Source organism: Hetaerina americana, unplaced genomic scaffold, assembly GCF_022747635.1.
Source record: "Hetaerina americana unplaced genomic scaffold, ioHetAmer1.1.p SCAF_14, whole genome shotgun sequence".
Taxonomy (NCBI): Eukaryota; Metazoa; Arthropoda; class Insecta; order Odonata; family Calopterygidae; genus Hetaerina; species Hetaerina americana.
The window spans coordinates 9116882-9130308 of NW_027286514.1; the positions used below are offsets into that span (position 1 = coordinate 9116882).

The 13427-nt window shown below is 36.5% G+C and overlaps 1 protein-coding gene across 1 annotated transcript; it reads right to left on the reverse strand.

The window, feature by feature from the left end:
* Positions 1-252: 252 nt before the first annotated feature.
* fest (wurstfest) lies at positions 253-4522 on the reverse strand. Its single transcript, XM_071583588.1, has 5 exons — positions 4517-4522; positions 4203-4391; positions 3459-3583; positions 1002-1289; positions 253-478 (listed from the first exon to the last, which is right to left on the reverse strand). Exons 1-5 carry the CDS (start codon positions 4520-4522, stop codon positions 253-255), a joined length of 834 nt encoding a protein of 277 aa, XP_071439689.1.
* Positions 4523-13427: the final 8905 nt, after the last annotated feature.

A 13427-nucleotide genomic window follows, 5' to 3' on the forward strand; every position in this document is an offset into this window, starting at 1 on the left:
AGTTGCTATGTGGATTATTAGTAGTGATAAAAGTATAACAGTTTCTTACCCAATACTAGCGGAAAAACAGTTTTGTCTTTTTATTAATGTCACTTCACTTGATAGGTAATGGTTTACTGAGTAAATTATTGTCTCTTAGGCTTAACTTTACATATAAATAGTGATTTAATTCCTTTAGAATATTACTGTTGTCAGCTACTATATTTGCTGATTTCTCCAGTGCTACTTTCATAAATACCATCCTGTACACTGTCAGTATACTTTAAGTTGATTTTTGTCATCAAAACCTGCAGAGTGACCTGCATTCCTCACAATGAAAGTTGCTCCATCGAAATGCATTCTTCTTTCTCCACGTCTCACAAAGAGATGAGAGGTTTTTCCTAGTGAAGCAGTACAATGGAGATATGGTGTTGTGAGTGAAGCTGTTCCACTTGTTTCTGAAGCTTTCAGTTGGTATTTATTGCTGTTACGGGCAACCCTGTTAAAAAAAATTAATGGTGCCATTAGGTAAGTACTAGGACATCAAATAAATAAATATATACACATATATATGGGATGTGGTAGTCCAGGGGTAGTGTTTGACTACTGACTGAAGGGGCAGGGTTCAATTCCCAGGCAAGCCTCTCTGGGCACCCTCAGCTCCACCCAAACTATGATTTTTTGGGTATTACATCTTCCTGAGAAAACATATCTGGCACCAGGAAATGAACTGGCCCCCCTACCCTAATGGGTGAATTTCACATGATGTCATGCATAGTACTGGATGAACTCTACTGTCTCCCATCGAACCAACCAGGTTGATTACTGCATTCATGGTTCATATATGCAGTGTGTATGCATGCATGGTTCATATATGTCTGTGTGTATGGCTGCATGGAAAACTTACACCTAAATTTATGATTGTAGCTGATTTACTTTTATGGATAAGAAAATACTTATAGTTTTATGTAGTTAGTCACCCGTAAAGGTGCTTTTAAGAGGTTAATCATATTTTTAATTACCTGACTAATCCATCTGGTGTTAGAGATATGCGGACATTGCAGACAACCCAATTTTGAACTCCATCATCTGACACCCAGTAGTGAGAATCTTGAAGTGCTGCCATAGCAGCTTGACGAGAATGAGATCCTCTCTCAGTTGCATCATAGAAAACTGGCAAAGAGAAGTCAACACAGCTCAGGTTTGAAAAGGTATCTGTTGTGGTTCGCGTTCCAGCTGAATCAACCAAATAAACCAGTGCACATCTTTCGCATGTGAAGCTCACACCTTTATACCACATCTTGGCATACCTATATAAAAAATGATAATGCAAGTTATTTTCTGTTCACTCCATTTTCTTTGGATTTCATTCTAGCTGGAAACATTTACTTAAATCAAGAATATTGATAGGATAGGAATTGTTGTATAATAAATGAACCATGATCCAATCAACATTGAACCAAACTATTTCAATTGGGTAGAGATTCAATGTAAGCCAAAGGTCCATTAATCATTGTCAAGATATGGCCTAAGGAGAAGAATTTAAATCTAACTACTTATGTATCTACAGATCTTATTTTCTGAACTAAATATAACACCCACACCCAACAATTGTGAAACCTGGGGCTGGCTGACTGAGAAATCAGGCTATTGAGGAAGTATCTTTGTGTTCAGCTATCTCCTCAACCTGCATGCATGGCTGTTCAAGAAACTTCTTGGGAACTAATATTCTAAAGGGTTACATTTGGTTATTACCCCAAATGATGTAATTTCTGATCATACAGCCCTTTGAGAACCACTTTCCGACGACAGTACATAAACTGGATTGAATGTCATCAGGCAGCTTCTGTACTGAGTACATATACTTCTGTGAAGAAGGTTTTAGATGTCAAATTGTTGTCAACAGGTCTAGTAATGACTGCTGACAACTTTCAATAAGATAGTGTTAATCATCTTTAGGATAGAATTAATCATCAGATCCATGGGTTCATTTGTCTCCTCACATAATGTATGCTGTCGCATGTCCAGATATACCCTGATCTGCCAATCCTGGGATTGACCCATAGTTGACCTGGAAATATAACTCTCAAGGATATAAACCTAAGTGATAATGTACAATCTTCTACTGAGGTGCAGTACAGCAAAGTAGACAAAAAACTAAGGTAAAGCAGGAATTACCCCATAGGGAAAAGCAGTGAAAGAATAAATGTATGTTTGGAATAAAATAGGATTATCATCACAATAGTGGTGGTGCAATATGTCCAGGAAAGCAATTTACAAATAAATTTCAAAATGAGAGGCCAGAAATGTTTTTGTACCAATAATGTATTATTAAACATGTTTTGTGCGAGTGCTCAGACCAAATGTGGTAAAATGGACAGCTTGCGGCTGCATATATTGTTAGTAGCCAGATGATTGGCATGGATTAGAGGCTTTCGTGACAGTTCAGAGAAGGAAAGAAAAGGTAAAAATGAACCAAAATGAAAAAAACGAGTCACTAGGCATGGAAGGGGAGGAGAGTGCATTGTTGGGAGAATTCCGAAGGATGCAGGAAAGGTGGCTGTGCAGAGCATTTTGATTGGCGATGGAATGTTGAGGACTGTGATGGCCTGGCGAGGAAAGAGGATAAAATGAAGGGAGATAGAATATATGCATGATAGAAGGGTTTATTTTAATTTGTTGTCAGGTGAGGTCTTGGGCAATGTAAAGAAATGTGGGGTTTTAAGCTTATGCCAATCCAAAACCTACCGTAAACAGTTGACTACCAAATAATAATTATAGTTCCAAAGAAACTGCGGGAGATGCCGCAACAGTAACTTTTAACGGAGTGGAATAATTATAGTTTTGGTAATGTTAGCCAATGAAATGTGAGTCCAACTATCTATGATTTGGTTCGAGTTAGCTTGGGTTTTTTAAGACTTCTAATGAACATGTCTGTGTAAATAAAAGGATTGAAAAATATCTATGAATGGCTGTCTATTCAAGTCAGTAGAAGTAGTTAAACAAATATCCTTGGTGATCCCCCACTTTCCCCCTTCCCTATATTTGTTCTCAGTGACAACAATAAGTACAGGGTAGTGAACAGTGAGGTATTTCAGTGCTACCTTTTAATCAATATATTCAGGAGAAAGGGAAGAGCTCGAGGAAATTTTATCAGATTGTGGGAGACTGTTAAAAAATTGCAGGTTCTCCAGGTTGAAGTCACAAGAGAACTTAGTCCTTTGAAATAGAATTGGGCATAACATATAAAGCAGTCTAAGATTAGCAACCTTAGGAATAATTTACAATTTTCCACATTAGTAAGTGAGAGCTCAAGTGAACGTGGTGTAAATAAAGGGTGAAATGTTTAATAAAAACAGCTTAGCATTAATGCTTTTAATATTCATTACTATTTACCCTACTTTAAAACAATTTGTCAATATATTTATGAAATTCTGTAATTGACAGTTATAAAACTTTAGGATTAAATGCTGCATTACCTATGATTTCCTAGTGGATCATGGGCAAGTATTTCGGCACGACTTCCATATTGATACATACATCCATTTGGATGTCGTAGTGCAGACGCTGAGCCAGAACCGCTGATTGCCAAGATTATGTTGCTCTGAAAAAGGAAAATGCCTTTATAAATTTATTTTTGCAATTTTAGTGAGAAGATACCCCAACCCAGAAAATTATTTCATGTCAATCTCAAAACTTGTGTGTCTTGTATGTTGTAAATAGTTCCTATAAATATTTTGTCATATTTTCTCTCTTCTTATGTCCTTGAGGCTACTTTTTTTAAAAATACTTGTGAAATGGGTTTCAGAATGCAACTGCTGTCGCTTTTTGCATGTAATAGACCCTAAATTTACATTGTCTATGACTACTTAAGCCTGGAAATTTAAAAAAGCTGATAAATGATTAGTGAAAATAAGTACATATGAATGTAAAAACATAATATTAATTAAGCATTGATTGAATAAAGGAATGGCAACTAATCTTCTTACTAAGCAGTCTCATATATTACCATGCTATCACTAATCCAGAAAGAGAACACCAAAGCCCCTTTTTTACCAAATTTCCTTTTTTTGTTTCTCTTGATGATTTCCATCAAATCTATAGCTATTTTATTTGTAACTTATGGAAAGTTTCATAAAAGATGTGGCTGCAATTTGTTTTGTATTTTCCCAATGAAGTGATTAAAGTTGAATTTAAAACCTAAAGAATTAATAAACCTTTACCTGATGATTAATTATTCGAATGGAACGCTCAATGGTCATATCTAAACGCATGGTTTCACTTAGAGCAAGAGATAAAATTCCTCCTGATGCACAAAGAACTCCAACTGGCAAACCTAAATTACTTGCTGGAAGTGCACTTGGCAATGAAGATCCAATCCATCCCTGTTCATCACGTTCTTGCCAGCTTTCCTGCAAAGTAAAATTTTGATACTTTTTAAGCAATGATAAAGTTAATTATTAAGTGAAACTATTTCTTTGTCATCATATTGTGCCTGCCCTATGGTCCAGGACTGTAGCCACAAATACTCACTCACACTCATAGAGATGGATAGAGGAAAAAGGGAAAGAAAATGCTATTGCCATGCAGTATTTGTCCTGATAAGGAGTGGAGTAACCTGGCAACCATCCCTGAATGCCAAGATGGAGTGTTGCTCCACTATCAGTTCTTCTGAAGTCAATAATTACATTATAAAGCTAAAGAAAATCATGCCGAAAATTGATTTTGAGCAAGGTTAACATCTGTCAAACAATGTGCTTACATTGTGTGCATAAACAAGGTGGCACAGAAATTTTCTGGGCAAAATTACTGATTTAATTACTTTGGAAAATACAGAATATGTTCAGAAAAGGGCAAAAATTGTCTTTAACACTATCATTGACCTACATCATGAATATATATAAAATGTGTGTTTACAACAGCTACATCCTAGTATCAGCCATGTTCAAGCTTAGTGCAGTACTTAAGTAATGTGGATCTAGAGTTGGTGCCATTGAACTGGGTTAAATTTGAGAAGCCAGACTTCACGGTGAGGTCAGTTGCTTTCTGATCTTAGGGTCATGTATGAAATCCCCCATGTCATATATCACTGGATAATCATGTCTAAATAAAAATACAATGCAATATTTTTTCTTTTTACCATTGTTATCCATAGCTGCCTTTCCTATAATAGCATACAAAATTGTGCACATTTGATTTCATTCGACCAACATTTGTTTTTCTTGGATTTTATTTGAATATAATCATCATAATTGATTTAATGTTTGATACACTGGGCATGCTAGGATAGTACATAGCTCTTCAACTGTATGGGAATGAATCCGGAACGGAGTGAGTGTTGGCAACAAGACATTTTGTTGAACACTACATTGTTAAATACAATTAGGTAGAATTTTCATCAGTCTAATATAAAGGTGGTGGCAAATTTTCTTGGTTTAAATGATTGTGCAAACGTAATGGAGGAAGTTTACCATAAAAGTTAAGTCCTACCTCCAAGTCCATGGGGCTGTGGCTAAAGAGAGATTTGTTGTATCCTGATTGTCCTGGACTCTATATTAAAAAGTTTCAAACAAACTAATATACATACTGAATTATAGGCATAATGAAGTATTTCCCATTAAGAGCTCTCTAAACCAAATTATGCAAAATTCAACATTTTCCAGTCCAATGGCTTTACATAATGGAAACTGTGGTGTTCATAATTAATACCATAACACTTTTGAAAAAAGTCAAGACTCGTAGTTACAATCTAACAAATGAATGAATTTGTCTTAACAGCCACAACACCTCAAATATTCTCAATGATATGTTACACCAAGGATTTAACCTATATAATAAACTCATATGTGCAATTAAATGCAAGAAAAACAAATTTAATTTAGAAGTGACACTTATTTTCAAAAAACTGATTTATTTTCCTTCATGGATTTTAACACCATGCAATAATTTTGATTTTGTCTTTCCATCGATTATTTGTGCTGTCGTTCTTTCTGCTTTGTTTCCTTTTGATGACTCAGTGCAAATATTTTTAATCTACACCAAATACATTTATTTACTATTCAGACATTCAAAAAAGCTAATTAGAAGCATGCTGAAAGTGCTCAAGATAGATTGACTACCTGTCTGTGTGATGAAAATGCACTCCCAGAAATGCCACAGCAGACTGAATCTTGGACTCACACTTCTGCAGGACTTATTTTCATAAGCAGCAAATCATACCGCTGGTTGCTCTTTATTTATACAATCTAATTTTATTTATTAAGGAAAACATGCATTATACACAAACAACCTAAATATCCATCATAATGATACACGTACTAAGCTTGGCATGCACATTGAGGTAAGATTGTCTGATTTGAGGGGTGAGGAGGAGTAGACCATAGGCTTACCAGTGTGGGCAATAAATCTAGAGAGATGTGGAAAATTGTTGATGAATCCAAGGGTATGTTACACCAAGTATGATTTACAACAGATCTTCAACTGCATGACTGTACTGGAAATTCTATTTCAGATCACTCTAAAATGGCCTCCATTCTGAATGATTTCTACCTATCCCATCAAAATCCAACAGTTTTAGTCAATTCAGCTAATTATTCTCGTATTCTTAACACACATAATGCATTATTCTATTACCCTGTTCAGCTATGGAACTAACCAACATTATCAATAAATTCTGTTCTTGATTAGATGGCATCCCAGTGATAGTCATTAAAAGGTCATTTTAATATAATTAAAGATTAGCCAATAATCTTAATTGATGAATCCCTAAAAACTGGAATTTTCCCAAACTGCCTTAAATCAACCAAAGTATTGCCAATATACAAATGCAAAGTTGAAAAATGGCCATGATTTCTAATAGACTAGTATCCCTGTTGAACCAGTGGGGGGAAATATTTGAAATAGTTTTCTGTTCTATTGTCATCTAGGATCATATCTTAAAACACATAGCCTATTTTCCACATCTCAACATGGATTTAAAAAAACAAGGCTCACTACAATAGCCACATATCACATGGTGAATAAAATACTTTTAGGTTTGGATAATAGAGCTGAAACTTAAGGATTATATGTTGATTTCACTAAAGCTTTTGACCGAGTGAATCATCAGCTACTCTTGTATAAACTGAAACTTTATGGTATAAGAGGCACATCCTACAAATGAATTGAATCATTTCTAGGTGAACGCCATCACCACATGAAGCTCTAAAGATATTGCTCCAAATTTGTTTCTCCTAGAAGAGAAGTAACACTGGGTGTTCCCCAGGGTTCTGTGCCTGGCCCTAAAGGCCAAGTACAAAACCCTGGTGTTGGGAGGAACACAGTTTTAAATAACTGAGAAACCTAAGTTCCCTATCTTTCCTTATAACCAATATTAGACATTCTGTAAATTTAGAGGTCCCTCTATCAATTTATTATGGTGAATTTTATTCTTGTGTTACTTTTAGTATCCTTTTTGGGGTTCCTTTCCCCATGTGGATATAATCTTCAAACAACAAAAGGGGATTTAATGATACGTACTATGAGTAATGCCCCTTGTGATACACCATGTAAACCTCTCTTCCAATAACTTAGTTTATTGCCAGTATCCTACCTATAAATATTTAATGTCATCTTGCATACAAAGGGTAATATTTCTTAGTAAAGGGCCAACCAAGATTACCTTAGTCAATATAAAAGGCCCTGCAATGGCCTTCACCAGGCATTTTTCAGAACACACAATACTGCTCATGGGTCCAGAGCAATGGGTTTAAGGTTATTCAATAAACTTCCCCATGAAATCAAAAATGAAACAAAAGCATCTATGTTCAAGAAAAAGCTGTGCAGCCAACTAAAAAATAATATGTTCTATTTTGTAAATGAATTTCTGGAATTGTCCCTGCTCATACATTCTGACATAACCAAATAATATGTGAATATAGCAGAAAATTGGTATGTGTGGGTGTGTCTGTGTGCACCTGCAGCTCCACCTATGTGATTTTTCAGGTTCCAGATCTTCCTGGGAAACCATAACCGGCACAGAGATAGGAACTGGCCCCACCTACCCTGATGTGTGAATTTCATATGGAAATTTTACAGAGGAAGGGTAAAGTTGGTGAGCTATACAGCAACGTTAAATCACTATCGGGAAATAAGAAGGGAAGATTTGTGCTAACAGTTAGAGGTAAGATAATAGTTTATACAGAAAATATCCAAGGAAGATGGAATATATAGAAGAACTGTATGATGAAGAACTTAGGCCAACAAGGTTAGACATAGAAAAGAAACATGGTGTAGAGGACGATAGCTTAGGTCCAGACATACTTGATGAGATAGAAAGGGCGTTAAGGGAGATGAAACTAAATAAAGCCATGGGGGTAGATAACATTCCTGTGGAACTTCTGAAATGTTTAGGAAAATGTGAGAGGAAGACTCTATATGGACTGATTCGTAGTATCTATGAAGAAGGAATCTTGCTGGAAGATTTTTTAAGATCAGTGTTAGTTCCTATTCCAAAAAAGGTTATGGCTACATCATGTGAGGACTACAGGAAAATAAGTTTGATATCCCATGCAGCTAAAGTTGTGGGAAATAAATTAAGTGGCATGGGAAGAACTGGAGGTAGGAATGAAAGGAGGCAGGGAATTCGTAAAATCAGTAAGGTTTGCTGATGACCAAGCTTTAGTTTGGCAGTCAGCCAAGGGGTTGCAAGCATTGCTGAGTGAATTGGAAATTCTGTGCGACGGATATGGGATGAGAATCAACATAAAAGAAACAAAGGTTATGCAATTTTCCAGAAAGAAAATGGCTAAGTTAAACCTTAAAATAGAAGGGCAAAAACTAGAGCAGGTAAAACAGTTTAAGTACCTCGGAAGTGTTGTGGACCAACATGGTCAAGCAGTAGGGACGTACGGAGAAGAATTGTGCTAGGCAAAGAGGCTTTCACAAGGAGGAAGGAGTTGATGACAGGAATGTTGACTAAGGATATTAAGAGAAGACTCAGAAAAACTTTGATATGTAGCATAGCTATGTACGTTGTTGAAACATGGTCATTAAAGTCGGAGGATAGACGAAGATTGGAGGCTTTTGAAATATCGGTGTTGAGAAGAATGGAGAAGGTGAAATGGACTGAAAGGAAAACAAATGAGGAAGTACTTGATATGGTGGGCGAGGAGAGGGGTTTGTTGGGAGAAATCCTATGGAGGTAGGAAAAATGGATGAAAGGCATATTGATGGGTAGTGGGATGTTGAAACTGTAATAGAGGGGATAATGTTAGGCAAATGAGGAAAGGGAACGAACAGGATAGGGATGTTGGATGGGATGAAGGAAGTACTTAGAGATGAAGAGGGACCTGATGTAGAGTAGGTGGATGGATTGTGTGTTTAGTTAGGAGTCACAAAATATTTATTTGGTGGTTGTGTCCATCCAAAAACCTACCTTTACCAGTAGATTACCTTATAGCAATAATATATATATCTTGTATTTTTTCTACAATTGTGAAGTTTGTCTGACGTCTTCTGTTATTTTGTATATATGAATATGCACCGAATCTCGAAGCAAATATATGCATTATTATTTTTACCCCAAATGAGCCAAGTTTTTTAACCTGCTTCTCCCAGATTTGAAAGCATCTCCTTCATATACTTCCAAGTCTAATCTTAAAGCATACCTGCTTGCTAAAACTTTGTGCTCTATGGATGAATTTTGTGCATTATGAAAGAGGAAAGTCTAAAAAGTTATTTTTTAAGTATCCCTTTGTGATGTAAATAGCCATTTTTCATGGAATGTATAAATTGATGTACGTTTTTTGTTTGTTTCATAATGAAACCATACTGAATGAAGCATTATTATTGTTAATGGAATATCGGAAAGAAATAATTTGCAATTATTCTGCATGATGCATTGATTGAATAATAGTTCTAGGGTTTAGTTCTGATTTTGAATCCATTTAGTTTCAAATTGTTGTTACCACATTAATTACAAATATAGTCCACTTATTATCGAAAGAGAGAGAATCCAAAGATTTTTAAGAAATAAACTATATTCATTTTACACAATTCGCATGCTCTTTGGCTTCTGATAACATTTTGCCTAGTTTTTGGCATCTAATGCTCAGAAAAACATCTATTTAGGAGATGAAATTCATTTTTGAGATGTGAAATGTGTACTTCAGGAGCCAAAATTGAAGGCGACTGAGTGAAATGGATGAAGTCCTATATTCACAATCGTACTCAGAAAGTAGTGTTATCAGTTGATGGGTCAAAATATTCATCTGAAGCATACCAAGTTGACAAAGGTGTTCCACAAGGCTCAACCCTTGGGCTACTCCTCTTTCTGATATACATCAATGACCTACCCAACTGCTTACCGAATAATGATGGAATAATACCAGTGTTGTATGCTGATTACACTAATGTAATAATATCAATACAAACATCCCAGCCTTGTGGAAAAATCAAAGTCTGTCACACTTGCAACAAACAAGTGGTGCACTGACAACCTTCTAGACTATCGTATAGAAAGAAAGAAAACACAGCAATTCCACATTTACACTTTATTTAGACGACCATGGTTTCACCACTGCGTGGTATCTTCAGGTGAAGGCATACATAGTAGAGGGTGGGTATATATACACAGTCAGGGAGGGGGGGTGGATTGGGGAGAACGGAGGAGGGAGGGGGGGGAGGAGTCTGGGTAATAGGTATGAGTGGGAGAAGTCTTAGGCCACTCAGCTGGGGTTTGAAGGCTTTGCGAGGTTAGAGGGGAATGGTTTGGTAATGGGAGGCATAAGAGAGGGGAACGGGAAGGGTACAAAATCTCATTGACCAGGTGGGTTTCTTTAGAATTCTTGCGGGTGATTATTTCCAACTCTTCCAGTGCATCTAACCTTGGACCTTTTTTCTCTATGTGTAAGATGTTGGGGATAAATTTACTGTGGTGTTTGTGTGTTAGTAGATGATTTGCGAATTGGGATGTATGTTTGTTGTTTGTGAAGCAAGCTAAGTGTTCTTTGGTTCTGATGTTGAATGTTCTCCCAGTCTGTCCAATATATATTGCGTTACAGTCATCGCAGCGGAGCTCATAAACTCCGCTTTGTTCCATTTTGTCTATTTTGTCTTTGTTGGATCCCAGGATGTCTTTTAGTGTCTGTCTGTTGTAGAAGGCGGCTTTGATTTTTTCCCGGAGAAGTAATCTTTGGATTTTGTGTGATATATTCCCAAGGAAAGGTAGTCTCCGCCACTTGGATCCATCTTCCTTCTCGTTTCCTTGGGGTTTCCTTGGGACGAGAAGGAAGACGGATCCAAGTGGCGGAGACTACCTTTCCTTGGGAATATATCACACAAAATCCAAAGATTACTTCTCCAGGAAAAAATCAAAGCCGCCTTCTACAACAGACAGACACTAAAAGACATCCTGGGATCCAACAAAGACAAAATAGACAAAATGGAACAAAGCGGAGTTTATGAGCTCCGCTGCGATGACTGTAACGCAATATATATTGGACAGACTGGGAGAACATTCAACATCAGAACCAAAGAACACTTAGCTTGCTTCACAAACAACAAACATACATCCCAATTCGCAAATCATCTACTAACACACAAACACCACAGTAAATTTATCCCCAACATCTTACACATAGAGAAAAAAGGTCCAAGGTTAGATGCACTGGAAGAGTTGGAAATAATCACCTGCAAGAATTCTAAAGAAACCCACCTGGTCAATGAGATTTTGTACCCTTCCCGTTCCCCTCTCTAATGCCTCCCATTACCAAACCATTCCCCTCTAACCTCGCAAAGCCTTCAAACCCCCGCTGAGTGGCCTAAGACTTCTCCCACTCATACCCATTACCCAGACTCCTCCCCCCCCTCCCTCCTCCGTTCTCCCCAATCCACCCCCCCTCCCTGACTGTGTATATATACCCACCCTCTACTATGTATGCCTTCACCTGAAGATGCCACGCAGTGGTGAAACCATGGTCGTCTAAATAAAGTGTAAATGTGGAATTGCTGTGTTTTCTTTCTTTCTATACGATGGAAAAATTCCACAGAGTAACGGCTAAAACAGTCAATTAACCTTCTAGACTTAAATGGAAATAAAAGTAAAATAGTATACTTTACACGCAATAAGAACGTGTCAGATGATCTGCTGGTAAAAATCAGTGACCAATCAATTGAGCATGCGACCGAATGCAAATTTCTAGGTATATCTCTATGTGCAAATATTTCTTAGGATACTCATGTAAAAGCCCTTCAATACAAGCTCAGTTCAACTTGCTACTTATTAAGACACCTGTATGAAACTACAAGTAAAACTGTACTACTTAATTTATACTCTGGGGAAATTAATTCAAATACAACCTACAGTATAATATTATGGATCAGCTGTTATTTCTCAAACCATCTTTAAAATGCAAAAGAAAGCTATTAGAATCATCACCAGGAAACCTCACAATGCTCCATCAAGACCTATTTTCCATGAATTAAATTTGCTACCACTCCTGTGCATCTACATTATGTTCTTAATTCTATATGTAAAAAATAACATTGGCAACTATTCTCTTAACTCTACCTATTATAATCATTACACCAGAGGAAGGAATGGAACTAAAGCATTGAAATTAGGACCCATGAAATGGGCGTCAGAGTATATAACAAACTACCCAAAAGTATCAAGGATACAACGGGAACTGCCACACTCAAGCACAAATTAAAAAGATATCTACAGCACAATATTTTCTACTCGGTTGACGAATATCTCAACAATATTCCCGACCAGTAAGTTCATACTTTTAGTTTCTAGCAATGGTCATTTTCTGATTCATGTTGGAGATCAATGATTTTTCTGAATTGGATGTTGCATGTGCATGTTACAGCCAATGTTCATAGGTTTGTGCCAAACATTTATTTAACTATGAGCATCATTTCTTTTATGTATCTTAATTGAACCTGTGCCTTGCTCCTTTTTGACGTGCCTTATATCATGTACATTCACCACCTACCTGGTATTTTTGTATTGTGATCTCTGGGAAAATAAAAAGTAATAATAATAATAAGTATGTCTGAGAATAATGACAATATTGAAACTAACTTTGGATACATTTAAAACTAATATGACCAAAGATCATCAAATGTAGAGCCTATCAGGTGATGGAGATAATTTCACTACGGTGGGAAGTGCTGGAATCTTTGAATGAATATTTTTGCTACAGTTATGTAGTATTTTAGTTGTGCATAATATATTTTATATTTCCTGTTGCATATTGAACCCACTATCATCTTAGTAACAGAAACATAGGGGTAGAAAATAATATTGACTCCATTCAGCTCCTGACCTTATGAGCAGTTGGAATTAAACATAGACACTTCTAAAAATATGCCAATTAAGTAATGATAAAAAATATGGATTGAAAGACATTAGAATGTCTACACACACTCTCATTGATTCGACATGAGCGGCCCCAAGATTT